The 22331-nt window shown below is 33.3% G+C and overlaps 1 protein-coding gene across 10 annotated transcripts in view; it reads right to left on the bottom strand.

Annotated features, from left to right (window-relative positions):
- Window positions 1–22331, bottom strand: part of dnc (phosphodiesterase dunce) — a 338757-nt gene that overhangs the window by 140291 nt on the left and 176135 nt on the right. For 3 of the 10 annotated variants that reach the window (XM_066391527.1, XM_066391528.1, XM_066391531.1), the window contains exons 2-4: window positions 19278–19980; window positions 18493–18741; window positions 18159–18212 (exon numbers count right to left, since the gene is read on the bottom strand). The exons of 5 other annotated variants lie outside the window; for them this stretch is intronic. In XM_066391527.1, coding sequence (XP_066247624.1) covers window positions 18159–18212; window positions 18493–18741; window positions 19278–19980 — 1006 coding nt within the window. Of the gene's footprint in view, window positions 1–2400; window positions 2580–5228; window positions 5466–18158; window positions 18213–18492; window positions 18742–19277; window positions 19981–22331 lie in introns of those variants that run through there. 2 more of the 10 variants (XM_066391530.1, XM_066391542.1) reach the window with 2 other exon arrangements.

The raw sequence follows: 22331 nt of genomic DNA, 5'->3' as shown, positions 1-22331 counted from the left end.
GCATTTCCAGCAAATAACAATTAGAATTTGATTATGTCCTGCAATTTCGAATGTCACGTGACGCTTTTAAAGTGTAATTAACCTGACGACCGAATCGCGATGGCAAACCAGCGAAATTTACCGTCTGCGTTATTGGGGGAAAATATGTTATAAATCAAAATATATTTTTATGGTAGTTTTATTATTTAAAATTTTAATATTACCAATGCTTTTAGAGATGTTTGATGCTCTATTTTATGACTAAATCATGGTTACGGATGGGTTGAATAAACTCCTTTATGTAGGTATTTGTAAGTTGAGTCTTTAAGCATCACGCTATTCTATTTATAATGTAGACATCAAGCTTGTTAGTTAGGTAGGTCGAAAATCAAGAAAATAACTCAGCGGTCGGGTCCATATCATTTTAACCCAACAAAAATTAATAATTTCTTTTTTGAAAAATGACTTCTTTGATATTGTAATGCGTGATTCTTTACAAAAGATTGCGGATTTTTTCTTTTTTTTTCATTATTTTTCATATAAGTATCTGCAGTATCTGCAAGCTTTCGAGACCGTGGAGTGAATTGGGGTGCTGGGTCGGGTAAAATAAATCAAAAACATTGGAGTTGGATAATGAATAAATTATGTAATGAAATTAACCTAACCTAACCATAACCAAATCCACGAAACCTTAAACTAACTCAACCAAGCTAATCTTGCCCAAATAAAAATAAACTATCATAAATATTTGAGAACAAATTGCTGAAAAATATGTATTTTAACCCTTTTTCAATTATGATAGTTTATTTTGATTTGGGTAAGATTAGCTTGATTGGGTTAGTTTAGGGTTTGATTATGGTTAGGTTAGTTTCATTAGATGATTTATTTATTATTCAACTTTTTTTTAAATTTATTTTACCCCTTCCAGCACCCCAATTCACTTCACGGTCCCGAAAGCTTGGAGATACTGCAGATACTTATATGAAAAATAATGAGAAATAATAAAAAAAAAGAAAAAAATCCGCAATTTTTTGCAAAGAATCACGTATTACAATACCAAAGAAGTCATTTTTTCAAAAAATAAATGATTAATTTTTGTTGGACTAAAGTGATATGCAGTCTTACGACTTTTATTCACATATTCTCTAATCACGTTCTCCTTAATATTTCGAGAATGACATATCACAAATCCAGTTTAGCAGGATATTTAAATGCTGACGCATAGCATATTTAATTTTTATTTATGAGGTTTGCTGGCCATACAAGTTAAGAATCAGCCTTTATTGATTTAGCGAAAATTAAAATAATAACCTCGTACTTTCTCCTCGACTTCCGCTGTTTTTGCTTCAAAATAAGAAGTCTCTTATTGAAGTTTAATAGGTTCTCAATGGGATTCTTTCTAACGGGGATCCCTATTATATCTCTATTGTAGTTCCTTATATTGCTCCAAGCAAAAGGTGTATTTATGGTTTGCGCATTCAAGTGTTAAGAAATTATCGGTTTACGAAGTTTTGCATTGTAACCGTCGTTACGCTATTGATTTTTTTAAAACTCTTAATTTCCAAATAATGATATGTTGACACCCTGAATCCTTACTCCCACTTAGAATACACCGATTCCGCAAAACTGTTGAATGAGCATTGAAAACAAACTGATACGACCATAACATAACCGTAAACTTTGAACGCGCAATAACGTTCAGAAACAACGCAGAACAATAAAAATCGTCATTAAAAAGCGAGGACGTTGGTGCAATGAAACTTTTTCCGGAAATAAAACCAAAAGTTTAATTCGGTTTGGTGCCATTAGCTGTTAGACACCCGCAAAAACTACATTTGAATTGAGATAGGTCAGCTAGGCGCGAGAGTGCGCTTTCTTAAACCGTGACGTCAATGCACTGATTGACGTCACGTAGCTACACGGCTATAAAATTCAAGGACGCATTTTCCTATTTCTTACACGTGTAAAAACTAGTTTTAAGTGATACTCATGAAGTGCAAAATTAGTTTTCCTTCGTCCTAGCATTAACACGTTTCTTTAATGTATAGGGAATTATTTTGTTAATGACCTCTATTAATGCATGACTTTGCAAACTCGGTTGCCGTTTTCGTCGATTAGCGCGATTTTACAAATTGACTTAAGGTGGGAATAAATGGAATCTGAACCAAAGCGTGTTCGCAACCAATCAAGTAACAGGATTACTCGTTGTTCTCCATATTTATTACGCACACACTGATACAGTGACCACTCACTGGTAATTAAAATATCGTCAATATTTCTCATTTTTCGAGGTTTGAATTTTGTCCATTTACAAGAGCAAGTTAATCGTGACTTCCATTAGCGCGTTCGCTACCCTCACACGTTCAAATGTCGGTTATTAATATTAATACACTTGGTCATTAAATAACTATTAATTATTACCGTTGAGGATGTACTCTGAATGTGGGCCCGCAGGGGCAGCAAATTGAGGACTGTCCTGCAGAGTTCTTCTTCCGTTTTTTCCTGATGCACCAATGCTGGCCCATAGTACACTTCAACTTTCCCAGAATGTTGGCACTCGTGTTTGCACACTGTTGTAGTACACACTTTTCTACAGTTATCTAAATAATTGTTGCCAACATTTCCCGCCAGTTAATATTCCCAGATATAATAACATCAAATATGTAATCAGCTTTTGAAAATGTGGGCAGGGGTTACTAAAATATCAATTAAGCTCTCAAATTATGAAACAACTTTCAAGAGCTTTATTTAAGGAGTAAAATTTGAAAGCTCTTGTTAATAGTAAATTTCATCAACAAAGGGGAATATTCGCAGGCATTAGTGACTCGCGCGGCGTCCACTTCAACCGAATAAATAATGTTATTTGGCACTTTAAAACGACTCACACACTACTTTTTGCTACACACTAATGGGGGCAACAGTTTCTACAACTTTGGCACCGGAATAATAATATATTATAGGATATTTATGCCACGTTGGCGGCGAAAGCGAAGCGACCAATTCCCTATACAAGTTTGCTTCAAAATACAAGTCATGCAAGTTGAGCCGATTTTAGTTCAAACCTGTGGCTCGGAAATTATAATAATAAAACCATTAAGGTATAAATAGAGTTGGGAAGGATATGCAAGTTGTCGAGGAGTATAAAGGGAAGATTATACATATATAAAATGTACGTGCGTGGTGGCTGAGTGATCCTCAGCACAACTTGCTAATGTATGACAGCAGTTTATTCATATTAATGATACACTGTTAAAAAAAAATTTTATTTCAAATTCCTGACCGATTTTTTTAATTCTCATAAATGCAGAATAGTTTTTATCTAGTTTCTATAGATTTTTAGAGTTTCGTCTTTATGGGTTTTCAAAGGTTTCATAATAAAAACATTGTCATTTTGGAATGTAGTTGACAAAATTTTTACATTAATAAAATAGCAATCAATCAGTCAATTGTTTGATTCGGCTACGTTCGAAATTCCATTACGGATATCATTTTTTCCTTAAAAATGAATTTTGTAGGAAATTCAAGATCACGTTAGACTGATTTGAAACGAATTTCAGCTGTAGTTTCAAATGATATTCAAGTTTTACCGTCCACTCTGAGTCAGAAATTAAAGATTTGCTGACGCCTAATAGTTCATTTATGAACTTTTGTTCATAATATGACAATTATATACTTTATCATATATTTTCGCAAGTCACATAATTTTATTAAGTTTTGCTGGGGGAAATCTGCGACTTCCTCCATTTACAAGGTACCTTAACATGTTTTTATAATTTTTTTTATTTAAAATTTTATTTATGCTGTATTCTATTAAATATATTTTGACAGTCCGTTAGTCTTTTACTGAAATGCAAGCTCCCTCACAAAAAATCATTAAAAGCAATAAAATTAAAAACCTCATCAGCTTTTCAATAAGAAAAAACGAACCCACGAGCCGAAGGTCGGTTCTTCCATTTCCGCCACTAATTATCTTTTAAAAGCATCCAGGCAGGCCTGAAAAGCGAAGTCTTAACTGCGGCAATATTACGCAACAAAACCCCTTTTCAGTGAAACAAAATTAATAAAAGTGTGTCTCAGCTTGTTCCCGGATGTAAAAGAAGGGAAGAAGTAATTTGTAATTCTCTGCAAGTCTAATGTGGTATGCCACTCTTAGTTCGAGGAAATAAAAATAGAATAAACTAGAATAGTAGTAAATAAACAGAAGTAGTTTAGTAGTTGGAAAAAGCTTTGAAGGCTGAAGTGTGTTAAAGAGGAATAAACTTAGCGAAAGAAGCTTGTTAAGCTCTTTGAAAATCGTAGTTCTTTTGATGCAACATCCATGCAAAGGACTGGACTCTGGGAAGGGACTTTTCACATTATTTGCAGCAAAAGGAAACTTTCTAGGATTTCTTACTACTATTAAAAGCAGAAATTACGGGCTCTTCCTGGATACGTTTGTCTTCCTCATACAGACAATTGTGGAAAATAAGGGTGGAAAAGGGGATAAGTACGATTCCTCTCTAGAAATTTTTTATTAACTGGAAGATTTTCCCAGTTCTTTGTCTTGCCTTGTTCTGGTTGGGACACCTTTTCCGTTAAAATCAAACAAGAAAATTTTAAATTAACAAAATTTCCTTCCACTAAAAATGTCAAAGATTAAAAAATCTATTGCATTAAAGCTAAACTTGACAAAAGAATTTAGTATGATGAAGGCTAAGAGTCTATTAACTCATTTTCAAGTACATATTGCTATTTTTACCGAACCAGACCCTTAGCTGTATTTTTCGCTATTGAAAGTAAATGAACTTATGAGGTCAAGAAAAAATGCCTTCAAACTTAAATTGCTGCTTAAAGCCGATCCGAATAGGGGGAGTATTTACTGACCCTCCGTGGAGCTCACGCGAACTTGTGACGTCATGCCAAGAAGAAACCTCCTTCTTTTTCAGCAATGTACTACGTAACAGAATTCGCCAAACAAAACCTCGAAGTTGGCTAAAATGGACGCAGAATGTATGACTCTATTTGTTATTTCTAGTAGTTTATTGGCAATGAAAAGCGTAAGCCATATTAATAAACAAACTACAAATCTCTACTTAAATAGCATTTTATTGGGTAAAGCTAGTCAAAAGTAGGTCCTAAGACGTCCTTCATGCCGGTCAGCCATGCATCGCCGCCACTACTATAATCTCTAGTTTCTCTAGTCTTTCTAACAGCCCTAATAGGCAAAATATCTAAAAAATATCCACTAATGTGCAACAAAAGAGGACTACTTCACACTCTATGTGGGCCACACATATGTCCTCCTTGAGAAAGACCGAGAAAGGCAGTTTACAGTCCCCAATTCTATTAACACACGCGTGTCGTAAATAGGAGATTTTAGTTGGGGAACAGTCACTAGTTTGGTAATAAAAATCGGAAGTGGGTTTGGTTTTGTTTACAAAATCGCGAAGGCATCGAACACGTTTTTCTGCGGCGACGTTATATTTCGGCACAGACAAGCGTGGCTCGAAACGATGTTGCCAAATTTAGATTAAAGCCGTGGAGAAAATCCTAAAAGCCATATAAAATTAAGTTTACATTTTTGTATATTATTCATATTATAAAATTACGAGGAAACTAAGGTCACATAAAAAACTGAAGGAAATGCCTGTATTGGTTTTGTTATTCGATCACTCCCTATCATTGTAGAGCCCTAAGGGTGTCTAAAATATATCCAAAAATCGGTTGGGGGTGGCCCAAGGAAAACAGTTGTTTTTTATTTTACTGCTAAAACTGATAAAATTTATGATATGTATTTAAATAATTACAGTCACTAGGCCCTAGATTATTCTAGATAAACATGTCAAAATCCGAGACAAAACAGTCATATACTGAAGACAAATCATAGTAACTCTCAAACAATACAGACGATAATATCAAAATTAGAATCCAAGATAAACCTACAAACAGAAAAGAGGAACCAAAGCTTCTCAGTAGAAAGCAGGCCAAGCTAGAAGATCGATAAACCTAAGGCTCATGGTGAATATACCATGATTTAAAAAACATATGACGCCATCGGGAAACTTATAATATAATAGAGGTGCAACTTTCTCGTTGGACCACTCTGTATTTTGTAATATAGCCAAATTTAAAGTAAATCTAGTTTTTATGAAAAACATTTAAAGACTTTTTGATGTAGTACTTTGATTTTCTCATAAATTTTTTTCACAGAATGTTGTGCTTAAAAATGTCAAGGTTCTTCTTAAATACAACCGATGGTTGTTAAGATCCAAATGACTATAGGTGCTATAAATACACATGATGATTTCTCAACTACAAATGCACTTATAAGATACAAATGACATATCCTGAAATTGAAGGGATTTTTCTAAAATACCAAGAGTCTTTTCTGAACGAATACTTTTTACACTACATTTGCAAATGATCGGACATCTTGAGCACGAAAACTTCACAAACACAAAAAATACAATTGTTCATAGTAGTTAGTTATCACTAGGGATAATGGGTGCATGTTGGCAACATCGTTTTTTCCTAAAATACGCCCCCGGGGTAACCCGCACCCATCAGTGAAAAGCGGCCATGTTGGATAACTCGCAGCATCCCTGCCAGCCGCCCCTTCACCCACTGCAACTTGTACCCCCAATCTCGGTCGTGTGATATTATATTTGGGGTATGCTGAACCGGATCAAAGGGAGATTGTTTTGGAAAGATGAGGGGGGGGTGGAGGAAGGCCGGATTTAGAAGTCAGTAATAATTGGTTAAATGAAATGAAAATTCAGAGCATGTTTTTTTCTTTGCAAAATTGGCCAGTGGCACATGTATTTCTTTACAGAAGAGAAACTTACAAAGTTTTCAAATTCCCTGGACAATCTCCGTTTTTAAATTCCCAGGACGATCTAATATTATGGTCCAAAAGATCATCTCAAAAACAGCAATTTTCCAATGAGACCTCTCTTATATAACGACCTAAATAAAAATTTCCTTAGTACTTAGAACGTAGCTACCGTTGATGCCCTCTATTCAGAATTCGTCCTACTAAGCTTTGCTACTGAATATGGATTTTCCTTATAAATGGAAAATCTATATTCATGAAAATGAAAAATCCATATTTAGCTTTAATCAAGAGAACGATTTTCTCTTTTCTCTTTAGAATCGATTTTTGCAATATTTCATATGGCGTGAGGTAGATGGCGCTATAAGAGGCAGCAGTGAAAGTCGGGAAAAATTCAGGAGAAATTTCAGTGCTAGTTTGTACACAAAATATATCCCTGTAATGATAATAAATATTGTTAATGACGAACTATTTGTACCCGGTTACAATAAGAAGGTAATAATTAACCGGTTAGAGTCGGTAATAGTATATAAAATAGTTTAAACGACGAAAAATATAGTCAAATTCTGCTTTATTACAACATATTATAGGAAAGCAGAGCAACGTCAAAAATACGCATTTAACTGTATAACAATAAAAAAACGTATTTAAATTGGATTTCTTTCAGTAGAACACCTTGTATATAATGACCTAAAAAGCGATCTTAAGAGAGATCTAATGACAGCCTTTAGCAGAGTGAATATAATAGTTTTACGACTGTTAAAATTTTTGCAATTGGTTGTGGGAAAATGTTTTCTCGGGGATAATTTCCCTAGAGAATACCCCTTTTGCCTCGTTTAATATATTTGTGGTACGCCACTACATTCACACTTTCTTCCTAAAAATGTGATTCTTGTTCAAGTTAGAAAAGTTTGTATATGCATTGTTTCTCCTACTTTCACCGTGATTTATTTGGAAATTCAAATAGGGACACACTGTGTTACCTCATATCTGGAATCTACGAGGAATCTCAGATTTATTCCAGAAAAAATAAATCATTAAGGTTTGCAGCGTATTTCACGAAACTTGTCGAAGTTCAGTTATTTTTTAGTTCAAAACTTTGTTATCATTAATATGTATTAACGAAGGAAAAAAGCCACAACATGCTAACCGAAAATTTTAACATTTGCATATTTCGGTAGTTAAGAAAATAATTTGCTTTTTCTCTGCAATATGCGAGGGAATATTTCTATAATCTGATACACAAATTTAATTATGAAAAAATCTAACATTATGTGATAACTTCTTTTTGTCTTGGTCCCTGTATATTAAAATAACTAATAGATTTGCAACAGATCCTGCAACTTTACAATATAACTTTTTTCGAGAGGTCATGATTATTAAGATAGATTATCAACTAATAAAATCGGATATTTTGCACACTCTGTGAGACCTAAATGTTTATATTATTTAAGGAGGAAAATTTATGATTCCACTGTTTCACGTTATGGTTAATAAAACCAACCTTTAACCTAGGAAACTGCCGAATTCATGGCAGGTTTTATTGTAAGAAAAGTACTGAGTTCATAAAAATGAAAATGGGCACGAATTTTCATTATCATAAACAAAATTAAAATAATAAAGTAGCAGTCAGAAATTTACCAATTTCTTAGCATGTTCCTCACATTTAGTTTTTGTTTCTTTACTTTACAATCACTTCTCTCTCGAATTGAGGAATTTTTTTCTTTTGGCTCAATTTTTTTTAGTGCATAATAAATTCCCTAGCTTAAATGAAGCTTCATAACGAGTTTTTCTTTCAACATGTTAAAAATTTTACTTAGGTAGATGGAACATTTGATAGTATGTATTTGTACATTTCGATTTCGCGCATAAACTTAATTTAAAATCTCGTTTTTACTTCACACAACTCTTTAATACAAACACATTTTAATTATTAACTTTTTAATTTATTTTATTTAAAAAATGAAAATTACCTTAACATTATTTTGAAGATAACAATAAAGAAAATTAACTACGGATGCATTAAGATAATTTTAGTTTGTGTACTCTAAAACAGTACGTTTCCCAAAAAAAGATTAGATATCTTTTTTATGCAAAAATTAATGCAGACTGCAAATGTGATTTTTATTTCGAAAAAGACTAGCGTCCTATCTTTTTTTTCTTTAAATGTATTCAAGGTACTACCCGTGCGCACGCTATTATGGATTCTACAAAAACTTTAATGCACTGTTTTTTTTGTTATGAAATATTTTTGGGATATATCCTATAGCAAACCACAATTATTTTATATGCAGAAATCATGGTTAAAGTTTAACTAAAAATTGAGACACCCTCTATAACGAATTGGTTCGATTTTTTGTCTATTTTTGTACCAAATTTCAATCCTCCATAGCTCCATGTATCAATATTTTTTCAAATCGTTAATTAAAAAACCTAAATTTTTAATTACAAGTTAGTGCTTGATAACATGCATGAAATTTGGAAAACAATATTTTACAACCTAAAAAAAACCCAAATTTACCAGAAAAATTGATAGTAAAATCAAATTACTACACCGTGAATTTGACAATGGTTGAGCTGTAGAAGTAATTTACTCGGACAGATTTGTAAAAATCGCCTTCTAACTGCTGATATTCTTTTTTTTTCAATAACATGTGCATGAAATAATATTCAAGAAATTTTAAAATACGCAATAATCCATCATTTCCCAAGGATTCATTACAAAAAGCCCTTTTTCCCTCGTCACTTTAATTACTAATAATTCTCCGGAGATGCTCTCTCTCGAAGATCCACTAGATTCCAAGTATTATCCATTATTCACCTAATATGAAATAATAAAGCTACGCTACTGATTGAGCTGTTTACTCAAGTGTATGTAGGTAAACAGGGGTAAATTAATTCCTGCAGCGTTATTACGTATTCCCATCGAAAGCTACACTTACAACACGAGTGGGGTGAGGCTTTTATTACAGCTCCCTTGTGCTTTCACACAGCTATTGTTGATTTTACGTAATCAAACTCGTAATAATTATTATGTACCTAGCATTATCTAGTGAGAGAAATAATGGAAAGAACTCGATATAGTACAAACAATAATAATTGAAATACGTGACTAAGTCTTTGTAAATGCCGATGCACATACGTTTACGTAGATTAAAAAGGGACAGATATAATCGAACGACGAGGGCGGTACCATTTTTTATTACACATTTTCAACGAATGGTCGTCCTATTCGTTTTCAACGCCAACAATTATTTAACTGAGTAGTAACGATTCATAATTGTATCAATTTAAATAAATAAAGACAAATATTTAATTATCAAAATAAATAGCAAATTTCATTTAAATATCAAAATTATTTGTCCTATAAGTATTCCTTTTAATTCAAAATTTCAAGCTACTTAAGTGGGCTCCATCTCAATAATTTTGCGTAAGGAATTCGCTGTTGCTTTGTGACATATTTTTTGGGACACCCTGTGTGATATCAGTATCATTGTCTTCATGAATTTATAAACGTACGTTCCCCTTTTCACAAAAGAAAGAATGAACATATTTAAACCAATGCGATGTTTTTCTATTAAAAATATACATGAAGAGGAAGTAAAACCTCGAAAATTAGTTAATTGAAAGATCCTTAATTGGGCCAGATTGGACGATGGGAACCAGTAAAATAATTAAAACTTTTAAAAGCGTTCATTGTGTCCCATTCTCTCTCCCAGGTTCGTGAGATTATATTAAATCTCGTTAGTAGTTGGAACTCTAGAGGCTCTAAAGTGTTCTTAATTAAAAATTGTTGTTACTAGATTTCCGTGTACATTGAAATTGTGTAAGTCTAACTTAGAGCAGGGTGTAATGAAATGTCGGTTATTCGGATACTTTATCGCCATTCCACACACCCAGCAACGGCGTCTTTCAAAGCTAAAGCGGAAAAAAAGTCTTAATACTCCTTCAATTAAGCGATATGAAACTTGTCCATATATGGCACGAAAACACAAAACTCATCACTTACATCAACCTTAAACGTGTTTAATCTTTATCTAACGTAGTCTAATCTTTATGTTCTTTAACACCAAATAAAACCAACTGAAAAATCAATTTTACAGAACGATATTAATCGCCGCAGTGGTCCGTCCTATGAAACGTTTAATACACAACGCTTCGTGCCGAAAATGAGTTTTCCACGGAAATATTCCTCAGTTACAATCGAAACTATCATGAGTGAGCGTTCAGCCTTGGACTGGTTTAATTCCATATGGAAATTGATTCCTAGATAAGCTCGTGATAAATGTTTTAAAGAATAGCGAAATGAAAACGGAAGTGTCGTTGTCGTCTTCCCGGGTAAAATTGTAATGTTGATTTCAAAAGGAAGGGGGAGAGTGCAGAAGACGGGGGTATGGCGCAAAAGGGAGGGGGCTCATTACAAAAGAGGATAAAAAAAAGATCGCAAGATCCGTTTGATATAAGAAAATGTTAAAAATAATTATATACAAATATTCACGAAGAACAAAAACAAATTTAAATTTAATAGCAAATCGTAAAAAGGAAATATGAATTAAAATTATACAGGCAAGAATAGCACGCAGAGAAGAGGAGGGCACAGATGAGGAGGGAAATCAATTTTTAGGAAAATTTATTTAAGGAAATGATGGTATTTATTGAACAAATTTACGTTTATAACCGTTTTTCATTAATATCCCTAAAGTTCACAGTGGATGCGTTCATTTTAATGATCTGCAGTAACAATTTTTTACTGGTGAGGATTTAAAACTCGTTTATGATCTGATATGAGTCCGTAAAATATCGATTAATAATATGTCAGGCGGACAAAAAAGCCATCGCTCTAAATACTACGCCTATGTCTACGTAATTTACGTCCCTTGATGTAACCTTATTACATGCAATAATATTCTTGCAGTAAAACGATAACAAGTATAGATATGGCGACAAGTCAAAATTTATCGTGACACCGGTAAAAATGATCGCTTTCCCTTTATCATGGATCTTCCTTCTTTTTCTGGTTTATATGCCTCACAAAGGGAAAGTGCTTTGTGACCTTTTTGTAACGAAGAAAGGTCGCGTGATAATGTGGGACATATACGACTTCTCGGGTAGCACTTTATTACCTTGATTATCACTTGAAATATTAGTCATTTAATGTCATGTTTATCGCTTTTGATGGATAATTTGACAACAATGTAAATATCTGGAAAGAAGGTTTATTTTTACTTACGGTTTGATTTGTGATGGTTTAGTAACTGCTTTGATACTCACCTGAAAAATAATTATATTGAAACGATTATAATTAATGGGTTTATGATGTATAAATTTTTGGACAAGACAGCAGCAAGCATCGTTGATATAAGCATTAGGATTCAACGAAATTTATATACTTTAACAAAATAATCCTATATTCTAGAGAATGCAGGTCACAAAATACATTGTGGTCTAAATTATGTGACACACCCGATATTTTGCTCCATGTTCTTTGAAAAAAAAATCGAGAAACCTATAAACATATATGTTTTTGTCATTTATTTGCTAGAAGCTTGGTATTAAACCAGTACCCGAATAAAAAAACTATACAAAAATTTCCAGTTTTTTTTAATAACGAAGATTATACAAACAAAATCCTGTTTTTTCTCAAAAGTTAACAAAATAAAAACATATTTTTACTTCAACCACTACATACCGGGTGTATCACCGCAAGGTTCATCTAGTGTTACAACTACTTATTTTGAGTAACTTGAAGTGGTAGTAAAAGTAATGTTTCTGAATTTCTGAGTAAAGAAAAACCATAAGCAAGTAAAGAAATTATTCTCTATTTTTGCATAATTTTAAATAATAAAAAATGGCATATTTTTGAATTTTTAGTAAATTGAAACTTTCTAAAAATTACGAAAATTTCTCTCTTATTTTGAGTAAATTAAAGTGATGTTAAGAGTAAATTTTTCTTGGGTGCTTGAGTGAAGAATTCCGTAAAACAATAAACAAAAGAACAAATTTTTCCTTAATTTTATATATTGCGAACCTTGAAAAAAGATAATAAGCCGTCTTCCCTATTTTCTGTTCTCGCCACTTTTATTGTTTTTCGGAAAGGAAGGAACCTTTTTTATTTTTTTTCTTTTAACTTTTTCCTAGGGAAAAAAACGCAGTAGAATAATTCTCTCCTAAACTCGGAATAAAGCGAAGAGAAGTTGTGAATCGAGTGCCCTTGGGTTTTATGTAAAAAATTACTTAAAAAAGAAAACTCTCCTTTAATTAGAACTGAAAGTACTAATTAAGTCAATTTAAAGATATTAAAAGTTTGAAAATGCAAGTCAACAATTGTTATAAAACTCTTACCCTACATTGATGTACAGATTAAAGCAATTCCGTATTATTACACCTGAGTTTTACACATCACATGATAAAGCTTTTTATGAAATTTTCTACTTTGAAACGAATAAAGGTTCACTTAGGTAAGTGAGAATTCACTGAACTAGAGAGATTAGATTATCAATTAACAACTAATAAAGTTGAATGTAGGGATTGCAAGTTCAAATAAGGTTACACAAGTACCTGTTTGATAATAAATTTAGTTACGTCTTTCAGTTTTTCCCTAACAATTATGCAGAAAATACCTTTGAAGATTTTCACATATTGCATGGAAAATCGCAAGATTGAAAAAAAAAAGATAAAACACTTCTAAGATTAAATTAACTTCACGTGATCTCAACAAATTCGGCATCGACTTCCAAAAAAATCTGTCACTGCCGGCGTAGACATCGTCTTTAGTGATTAAAAAACTATGTAACTCTTTTACACCATCAATCAATCGATGACAGGTTTTTATATGTATCATATACCCATGGGAATTCAGCTGAATGCCAAGGGTCTATGATACATATAAAAACCTATACGCCAAACAATATCCGAGCAAAATCAATATTTTTGCCATATAGGTATTGTTGCTAAAAATACCATTTTACAGCAGAAGTGTAGCGCTGCAAGGTCGTACAACACCAATATGTGGATGGATATAAACGCCGCTGGAGTTCATACTTTTTAATAATTGCCAAGCGAAGTTCATTTCAGACTATACGGAAGCTGAGAACAGCAATCAACAATGCAAGAGTATCTCGTTAAAAAGGCAGACGGATATTTCTTCTCTTCATAAGCAAAATAATTGCCCCAAGAGTTTAATCGGGTTAAACATGACAAGTTTCCATATTGGTTTAGGACAATATAAAATCATATTATAAGGCATTAATCTTGAAGATTACACAGTTGAACATAATATGGGTTTACTGGATGTACAGTCCGCCGATGTCTCAGTTGGATACTTAAAGAAATAAAGTCCAAACGTGGCATACTGATTCATTTCCAACTATTTTTAGAGAAATGAAGTAAATGTGAAGATTCTAGAAATTTTCCGACAAGAAATCAGAATTAAAACCGACTTTGTATCTCATATTGTATTTATTAAAATAGAATGAATTTGTGACATGCTGTATAATCATAAATATTTAACATATTCTGAATAATATTGTATTGTAATGAATTCTATTGTATTGATGGCAGTTTTCCACTGCGACCTAAGGTTTATTGTGATCCAGTCTAACCCGAACTAATTTGCAGGATTAAAACGAACATTAAATAGTTCGCTAAACTGAAAAAAAACCTATTTACTTCAATTATCTGAATTAAAAAACTCTCTTTGCCTATCAATCTAAAACAGCGTACCATGTTGACCGTTATTATGGCAGTTTAATAAATCGGCAGGTAGGTCTGTTCGTGATCGACCGTCTCCTGTGCGGAAATGGGATAAAAAGCACGATAAAATTTTGTAAACGAATTTCGAGTTGCCATCTAAACCGGATATTATATTGCAAACTTTTATTGACAGTAATTCGGGTATGTTCATATTCACAATACAAAAAGTTTAATTTGCAGTCCTTTCACATTAGATTTAAACGACACGTATTAACAAATGCCTTTATTCTAAGGATATAGAACAGTGAATATAAATTGCTGACAAACACAAATGACAACTGATTCCCCCCAAATATTTTCTTCCGACAAAAAAATCTAGCAAACATTAACCAATACGTAATCAGGAAATTCAATAGCGCCTAACTTTGGTTTGAAGGTCTTAAATGGAAATTCCTGGTAAAGTTGCCCGGACATTCACAACAGACCTAACTGGTACCCATTAGTTTCGTAGCATTTGTCTGATAACTTCTTAAATAGTTTATCGGATTTGGAACATCCAAGGCTGTTCCTGTTTCCAGTCTTTGTTTCGGGTGCACTTACTGTAGCGATAATTAAATTTGTGGAATTCTCAATTAATGCTAAGCTGATCCAGGGAAAATCAAATAAACCAACTACTGAGCTGCGATGTAGATCAAGCATCTAATGCTGCATCGTTCAGTTCCTCATTTTAATATCTACGCCTCTTTTCTTAACGATTCGACTTTAGATGAAAAAAAATGCATAGAAATCAATTTAAAAATTATTTAAAAACATAAGTCATTTTATGAGAAAATTTCCCTGAACAAAGCTCCATACAAAATAGTGATATAGAAATTTTATTTACAAAAATGTTATTGCTTCTCTCGAATCGGCAGGTTCTAAATTGAGCCATCATTTTAAAGATATGTTCAGGAAATGTTACTTTATAAAAAATTTTGACACAATAAAGTACCGACAATTATTATTGAATTCCCAAAATTGTATTTAATTTAAATGGTTATTTATTTATTCGAACGCATTTTTCGGTTCTTCTGAGGACGTGTGAGAGAGGCTTAACGTGTATTAGCCTCAATAAATATGTTTCTGTTTTTTTTTTCATATTTTTTGAAATTTCAGCATTTGGAAACAATTTTCCTTTAGGTCTTAACTCCTCTTTCATCCCATTTATTATATTTCAATCACAACCTGGATTTTCGATAAATACCAAAACACCATTTTAAATTAAAATCATCCAGTAAAGCCTGACGAAATTTAACATGCGAAATCAGGTTCCTTGCTATCGTCCATGCATATGATTGATTATCGATTATGGGATATACGAACTGAGTTTCGTATTCGTGCTGTGCTATCATAAACATTCACAAGGTGTGTAATAATAATTAATTAGGCCGTTTCCCGGATTTGGACGCTTTCCAAAATAATTTGGAAACAATCGGAGCGACCGATTTTGATTGGCGTGTAATTAGATGATTAAAAACGTTTAAAATAAAAATTATCAGATAATATGTCAAGTGTGCTGTTTACTTGAGGTTTATAATGTGGCGTTAACTGGGTGGGAATGGTCATTAGCGCGAAAATATACTCTCCAGATATCATTTTTCAATCTGGCACGTCCCCATTTCTGTTGTGGTTGCGGCTATAAAAATATTTGAGTTATATAGGATGTTACACTAAACTCTGGGCTAAGCAATTTCTGGAAGAAAAATGAGTTTACTTGTAATTAATTAAGTGCCAGGAGTGAGCCAGGGAAAAAGTGTTATCACCATTTAAGTTAATTAAAATGCAACAAACTGTCAAGGAAAGCTAAATATATTTTTTTCCTTTTACATTATTACTATAGCGACAAAGTGGATTAAAATCTAGTCTATATTTTCCTTACAATAACTATTGTCCTTTGTTGTTTATTTTTGCGTTCTCTCTAGCAAATTCCTGGGCCTTAATTGTTATGCAAAATAAGTTCTATTTTAAAATAATATTTGAATAAGCAGTATTAGCTTGAAAGGCTCGTTTAGGTACCTGACGGGATGAATGAACAGAAGAGATATCGTTCTAAATGCAAATTTCATACAAAAGCCGTAATCCGCGGTCGAAATTTTACTATAAATGATTTTATTTCAGAGTGTATGACAATTAAATGATGCTGCTGGAGATACTTTCGCCCAAGACAGTGCATTCACCTTTGTTTGCAACGCCAAGAGAGAGAAAATGTGTTGGTACAGCAAATGGGTGTGCCCAAATTAAACAAAACTCTATTAAAATTGTCTAAAAAAATGGTGTTAAAATAATGAAAAGCAACATGATTGGAAAAAAATCGTTATAATGGTTAATAAGATCTAATGTAGAAAACATTACCTAAGCCCTTTCGGTAATTTAACAAGGGTCAAATTTCTTCTCTGTATGTACATAATTGCTGTTAGACGAGCAAAATTAGCTTCAAAGTTACTGCTAAAGGTGCAAATATGAACGCTACTCATAAAACACCGTTTGCAGTCAGTATTATAGGTCAAGCTTAAACCGATGTTATGGGGTCTTAAACTTATTAATTTTGAGATTTTTTTTTATTTAACAATACGTAGTAATTTGACAGAAAATGTAACTAAAGCTGTTTTAAAAAATGAAAAGAAAGGTCAAAATTATAGAGTCAATAGCGCTTAATAGCAACAATCTATAGAATTAAATAGGGAAATGAAAGTGGTAGTTATGACATGTTTATAACATTACTATATGAGACAGTAATTATGGAAATTATAAATAATTACTTAACCCGACTATTGTGGCCATTGTTAGTTTCCAACTTTGTTGATTGCTATGTTCTTTTTACTATTTTTTAGAGTCTCTCAAATGTATCCATGAAAGACAAAGTCCGATCAATAAGTGTTTTTCGTTTCGATGATAATAATACATTTTACTACTGTACTCGCCAGAATTATTACAATTGGCAAAAAATATTGTTACAATTCCACTTTTTAACTGACAATTAAGATCTCACTAACAATATTGGTAGAAAACCTTAAAGTTGCGACATATTTTCGAATAATTTAATCGGCTCTAGGTAACCGTATTAATTTAACATTTAAAAGAATCTATAACGTGTGGCTAAATGGTGAAATTTGCATTCAATGGTTAAAATTGCCCTTCGAATTTGGTTTGTCAAATTACCACCGGTCACATTTTAAGCTGCTTAAACAAGTATTTTCCGCACATATAAACCCTAACCATGTTGTCAAATTAACAGGGGTCACAATAGCAGGACTGTTAACCATCATTCTCTCTCCTATTAGTCAATATAGCCGTTTAGCCAATTTAAATGGATCGATGGATGAAAACTGAAAAAAAAGAAAACGTATAAAGCTTTTTTTTTCTTTTGTCAACCCTAAAATAAAGGGTGAAAACGAAAATGTATTTTGATCTCCAATTTAAAAACTCTGTAATATTCTCGAATGTTTCAAATATTTATTTGTTCGCACATCACATCTTTATTTATCGACTTTAACTCAAATCTGAGTTCTTGGTTTAAGCCTCAGTTTGTTTTAGCTTAACCTATAAAACTTGATTATTATTCCTGATTTTGGGGGTGTGTGCCATTATTCAAGCTCTAGTAGTAGGAAGAAACGTGCAAAATATTGAAATTTTTAACCTTAAGAAACGTCGTCCAAACTTGCACTCCAGTTCGCCATGTTCCTCTAAATCCCTGATAAAAAAAATAACTATAATAGCATAAAAATCTTAGGTAAAAAATTCTGGGCATACTGAATATTATATGGTCATCTATAGGGATATACAGACCTTCTTGAGGGCCGAAATATCAATAGCCTATACGTAACTTTATCAAGAGGATACTTTCCACATCAATGATGAAATAAGGTTTAATAATTGGTTACTTTTTTATTTTTAACGGAAATTATCTTCAAGATATAGTTGCCAGTACTTTGATATATTGGTCCTAAACCATCTTAAAAACAATAACTTACTCTAGGCCGTGTTCAGAGAAGGCCTCACTGATATCCGAATCGCTTCTGGGTAGTACCAACCTAGGCAAAATGGTGGCCTTTTTCCTCCGCGTTTTCAAGGTAGTTTGCTGGGTCAAACTTAGAAATTCCGGAGTTCTGTGAGGAGAGTGGGGAGACAATATTGTGAGTCTCCGCTCTCCGGGACTGAGGCTCAAATATCCCGCAGGGGGTGGCAGGCTGAGGTGCTGGGGAACTCGCATTCTCCCCGACCTATACGAAGAATAATAAATTATACGTGGTGTTATAAGCGACTAAGAACGAACGTTATAGGGATCTCAAAAACAATAAGAGATGCGAACTTGCTGAAGTTGCCCAATTGAAGGTTAACAGAATAATGGTTCAAAATTTGCGCAGTTTCCGCTACTTTTACGCAAGCAGTTGCGTAGCTCTTACCATTATCAAGATCCCCATTTATATGTGAATGATTTTGTAGAGGTGCGTAAAGGTAACAGCTTCTTTAACATGCACATAAAAAACTGATAAAAATTACTTAACACTTATAAAAAAAAAGGATCATTAGCAGTCAAATTAGATTTTGGCCAAAAAGGGTCTTAAGGAAGATATCAAACGTACTCCGATACAGCAAAATGAGATCTTTATTAACTTGACGGAAAAGTAAATTGAATTATACGGAAAAAATTCATTTAAAAGGCGAAGTTAATTACTGTCGCCTTTATCACTCTGCGAAATTAAAATATATTTTCATTTCATAAGAATAATTCTTTAAAATGGAAAATGGAACTCACCACAGTCCCCTCTTTTTCTCAGCAGTAATCTCAGCCGATGCACTTAAAGACAACATCGCCCCCTCTCCACTCACTGCATGCCTTTTGAGAACCATCTCTCTATCGATACTCTCCAAACTTTTAGCCTCAGTTGATTCAGAAAAGCCCTTCCTTATATCCCCACTCAGAAAGCTCCTGGAGGCCGTTTTGAGGCTTTCCATACTTCTCGCGGTTTCAGTTCGCTGACCCGCAGTTAGGAATTGACCTTTAACTGGGAGATCGTATTCTTCCTGACTGGAGCTAGAATGGGGAGTGGTCAGTCTGGAGTATCTAGGGCTGACTCGAAGGCTCTCCGATTCAGACTCCAAAGAGTCCGCGCTGGCTTGTTGGGTGACAATTTGACATTGGGGTAGGGAACCAGCGCTGAGTTCAGAAGAAACAGTAGCTGTTTGGTTAGATGTAGTTGCTTGTTGGAAAGTCGCTTTAGCTAGTAAGCCGAAAACCACAATTGTAGTGGTGGTTTCTTCTGAAGAAGTCGTCCTGGACACGTCTTGCTGGATTAATGTGACTGTGGACGAAGTTTTGCGAAGGTTTTGATCGCATGTTGGCTCAGTGGTGGTCTCATCATCTTCTTCTTCCATTTTAGGTATCTTCTTCCGTGGGTAAATTGTGGCAAATATCAAGAAAGCCGTTGCATTGGATGTTGGACGGATGAAGAGTAAGTCTAGAACGAAAACAACTTTAATCATTTATTTCTCCTTTAAGCAGGGCCATTTCCAACTCGTATGAAACTTATGTAATTAACCGGTCTTGTTTCCAAAGGACAAAAAATGGGAGCTAATAGCTCACTAAATATCCGGTTTGAACGTTACTGTGCCGTGTATTTTACAAACAGATGGTTTCATTAGACAGAAACATCAGATTCTGACCAAATTTGAGAGATTATGGAGAAATTTCCAATGTTGGGGAACGAAATACTCAGAAGTATTGACTTTCAATAATTCGAGACTAAATGTTGGAGCAACGCAAATAGATCAAAGCTTTCACCGCAGGCTATTAAGCACCACGCTGCGTTGCTCCCCGGGAGACACAATTAGATTATTTGTTAATTAGTGACTAATGTTTGTAATTCCTCCAATTTAAACAAACTAGAAATCATATCGCGGGTGAATATTTTATTTTATATACGGGCTATAGAAAAATGAGGAAAGTTGAACGTCATAAATACAAATACATACCACATTTTTACTCTTAATAATTAAGATTATTTCTCGACTATTCCAGTATACCTAAGTATAGCGAAATATATCGTCATTTCCATCAATTCTTTCCCTATGCAAGTGAATTCGAAAATTTATAAAATAAACTGGAAGTATAATTGAAAAATTGTATTTTTAAACCTTTAGATCAGTACGTTAAGTACCCCAGACATGCATGAGCCATAAGGCGCCCAACATGAGATATGCAGTAAATATTGTTTGGGAGACAAAATGCCGTTAATCGATTAAATTTAAAGGACACGTAATCAAACGTTGGTTTCTTGCCAAAAAGACAAAAAAATTGAGCTCTAAAAATGTTTTAATGACGTATTTTCTAGAACAAAGCAAACAGAAGAAACCATAAATGTTGTTTTAAATGTTTTATGTTGTGGTAAATGTATAGTTTGTTCAGAACAAGGAAAGAAATTAATTAAAGTAAACCAGGAAATGGGCTGCGAAATGAGGGCGGAAAATAGGGGTATGTAGTATGAAATTTTCCTATTTGTAATGAGGTTAGTAACGTCCGCATTACATACGTATATAGCTCTAAATAAAATCGCGTGGTATCTCAGTCGTGGAAATCATGGAAAATCCATAGGAAATTCTGCAATTTTCTAAGATCCATTTCCATTCCTAGCTGTCTTTGACAATTTAGAAAACTTTGCCTTTTCTTTGACTCCTAGCAGATCTTTGTAAGTATATAGTTGAAAACATTTTTCCTTGAAAGTGATATCAAACTCTTCCATTTTAGGCAATACTGGGTAATGCAAAGGCAATTCAGTTATTTCTAAAATATTTACAAAATTTACGACAAAAAAAATGACGTAAATCCCGAAATCTATTTTGCAAGTGGACCTTGAGATTGACTATATTAACAGTCTCCACAATTTTCAAATTATAACTTTTTACATAAAACTGCTTTATGAAAATTATCTGCTCGGATATTCAAAGTAGGAAAATCCCTGGAATTTTTTTTCCGGACGTTGCTAACCCGAAGTAACCTATATCTGAAAGCTCAACGATATTAAATTTTAAAGACATTTTAAGCAGCACTCTACTTAGAAATTGCTTCGAGACACAATTATGTGGCACAAAGCACTATACTTCTTACATTATGTAGGGAATTTATTATGTTTCCGGAATATCAGCCCTTGTTATTAGAAATTATTATTCTCAGACAGGAAAAATCTTCAGACAGGAAGACTAAATTTTTAAAATATACAAAAACTTTTGTCTAGACAACCTTTGAAAATGATTTATATAGGGCTCTTTTTACCATAATACCGTAAAGTCTTGCTGTCGAATGCAGAAGATGTATATAGGATAATAATCCTTTTAACATCCCTTTATGTTCCTTGTAGTGCTATATGACGAACCTTCCAGGGTTGTCCTTTTATGACATTACGGACCTATTTAAACCACCAAATTACGGAGTATTATTAATAAATAACATAAAAATCCATGAAAACAACTCGGATCATATAAGATATTCAAACGAAATTTTCGTACCTCTCCATAAATGTATTCTATGTTTGTTCCTTGTTCCACGTCTCACTTTCATTTTAATTTAAGATTAATTTCCATTTTTCGCTTAATTCCTCTTTGACGAATTTATTAAACTAATATAATTAATTTGTGCCGTGCTTCGGGATGGCGCGATTTATGACCGGCTTAAGTGACAATGTTTAAAAAGGACAATAAAGAAGACGGAGGAAATAATCCCAGAATAGCATTGAGTGCCATTTCGGGGCTTGTGCCTGTTATTAATTGTTTAATGAGGCTAATTTTATGCAAGGTAAGTCTTAAGTAAATATGG

The sequence above is a fragment of the Euwallacea similis genome, chromosome 7 (genome assembly GCF_039881205.1).
Source record: "Euwallacea similis isolate ESF13 chromosome 7, ESF131.1, whole genome shotgun sequence".
Taxonomy (NCBI): Eukaryota; Metazoa; Arthropoda; class Insecta; order Coleoptera; family Curculionidae; genus Euwallacea; species Euwallacea similis.
The sequence above is the reverse complement of the archived record's forward strand: the minus strand, read 5'-3'. Positions and strand labels throughout refer to the sequence as shown.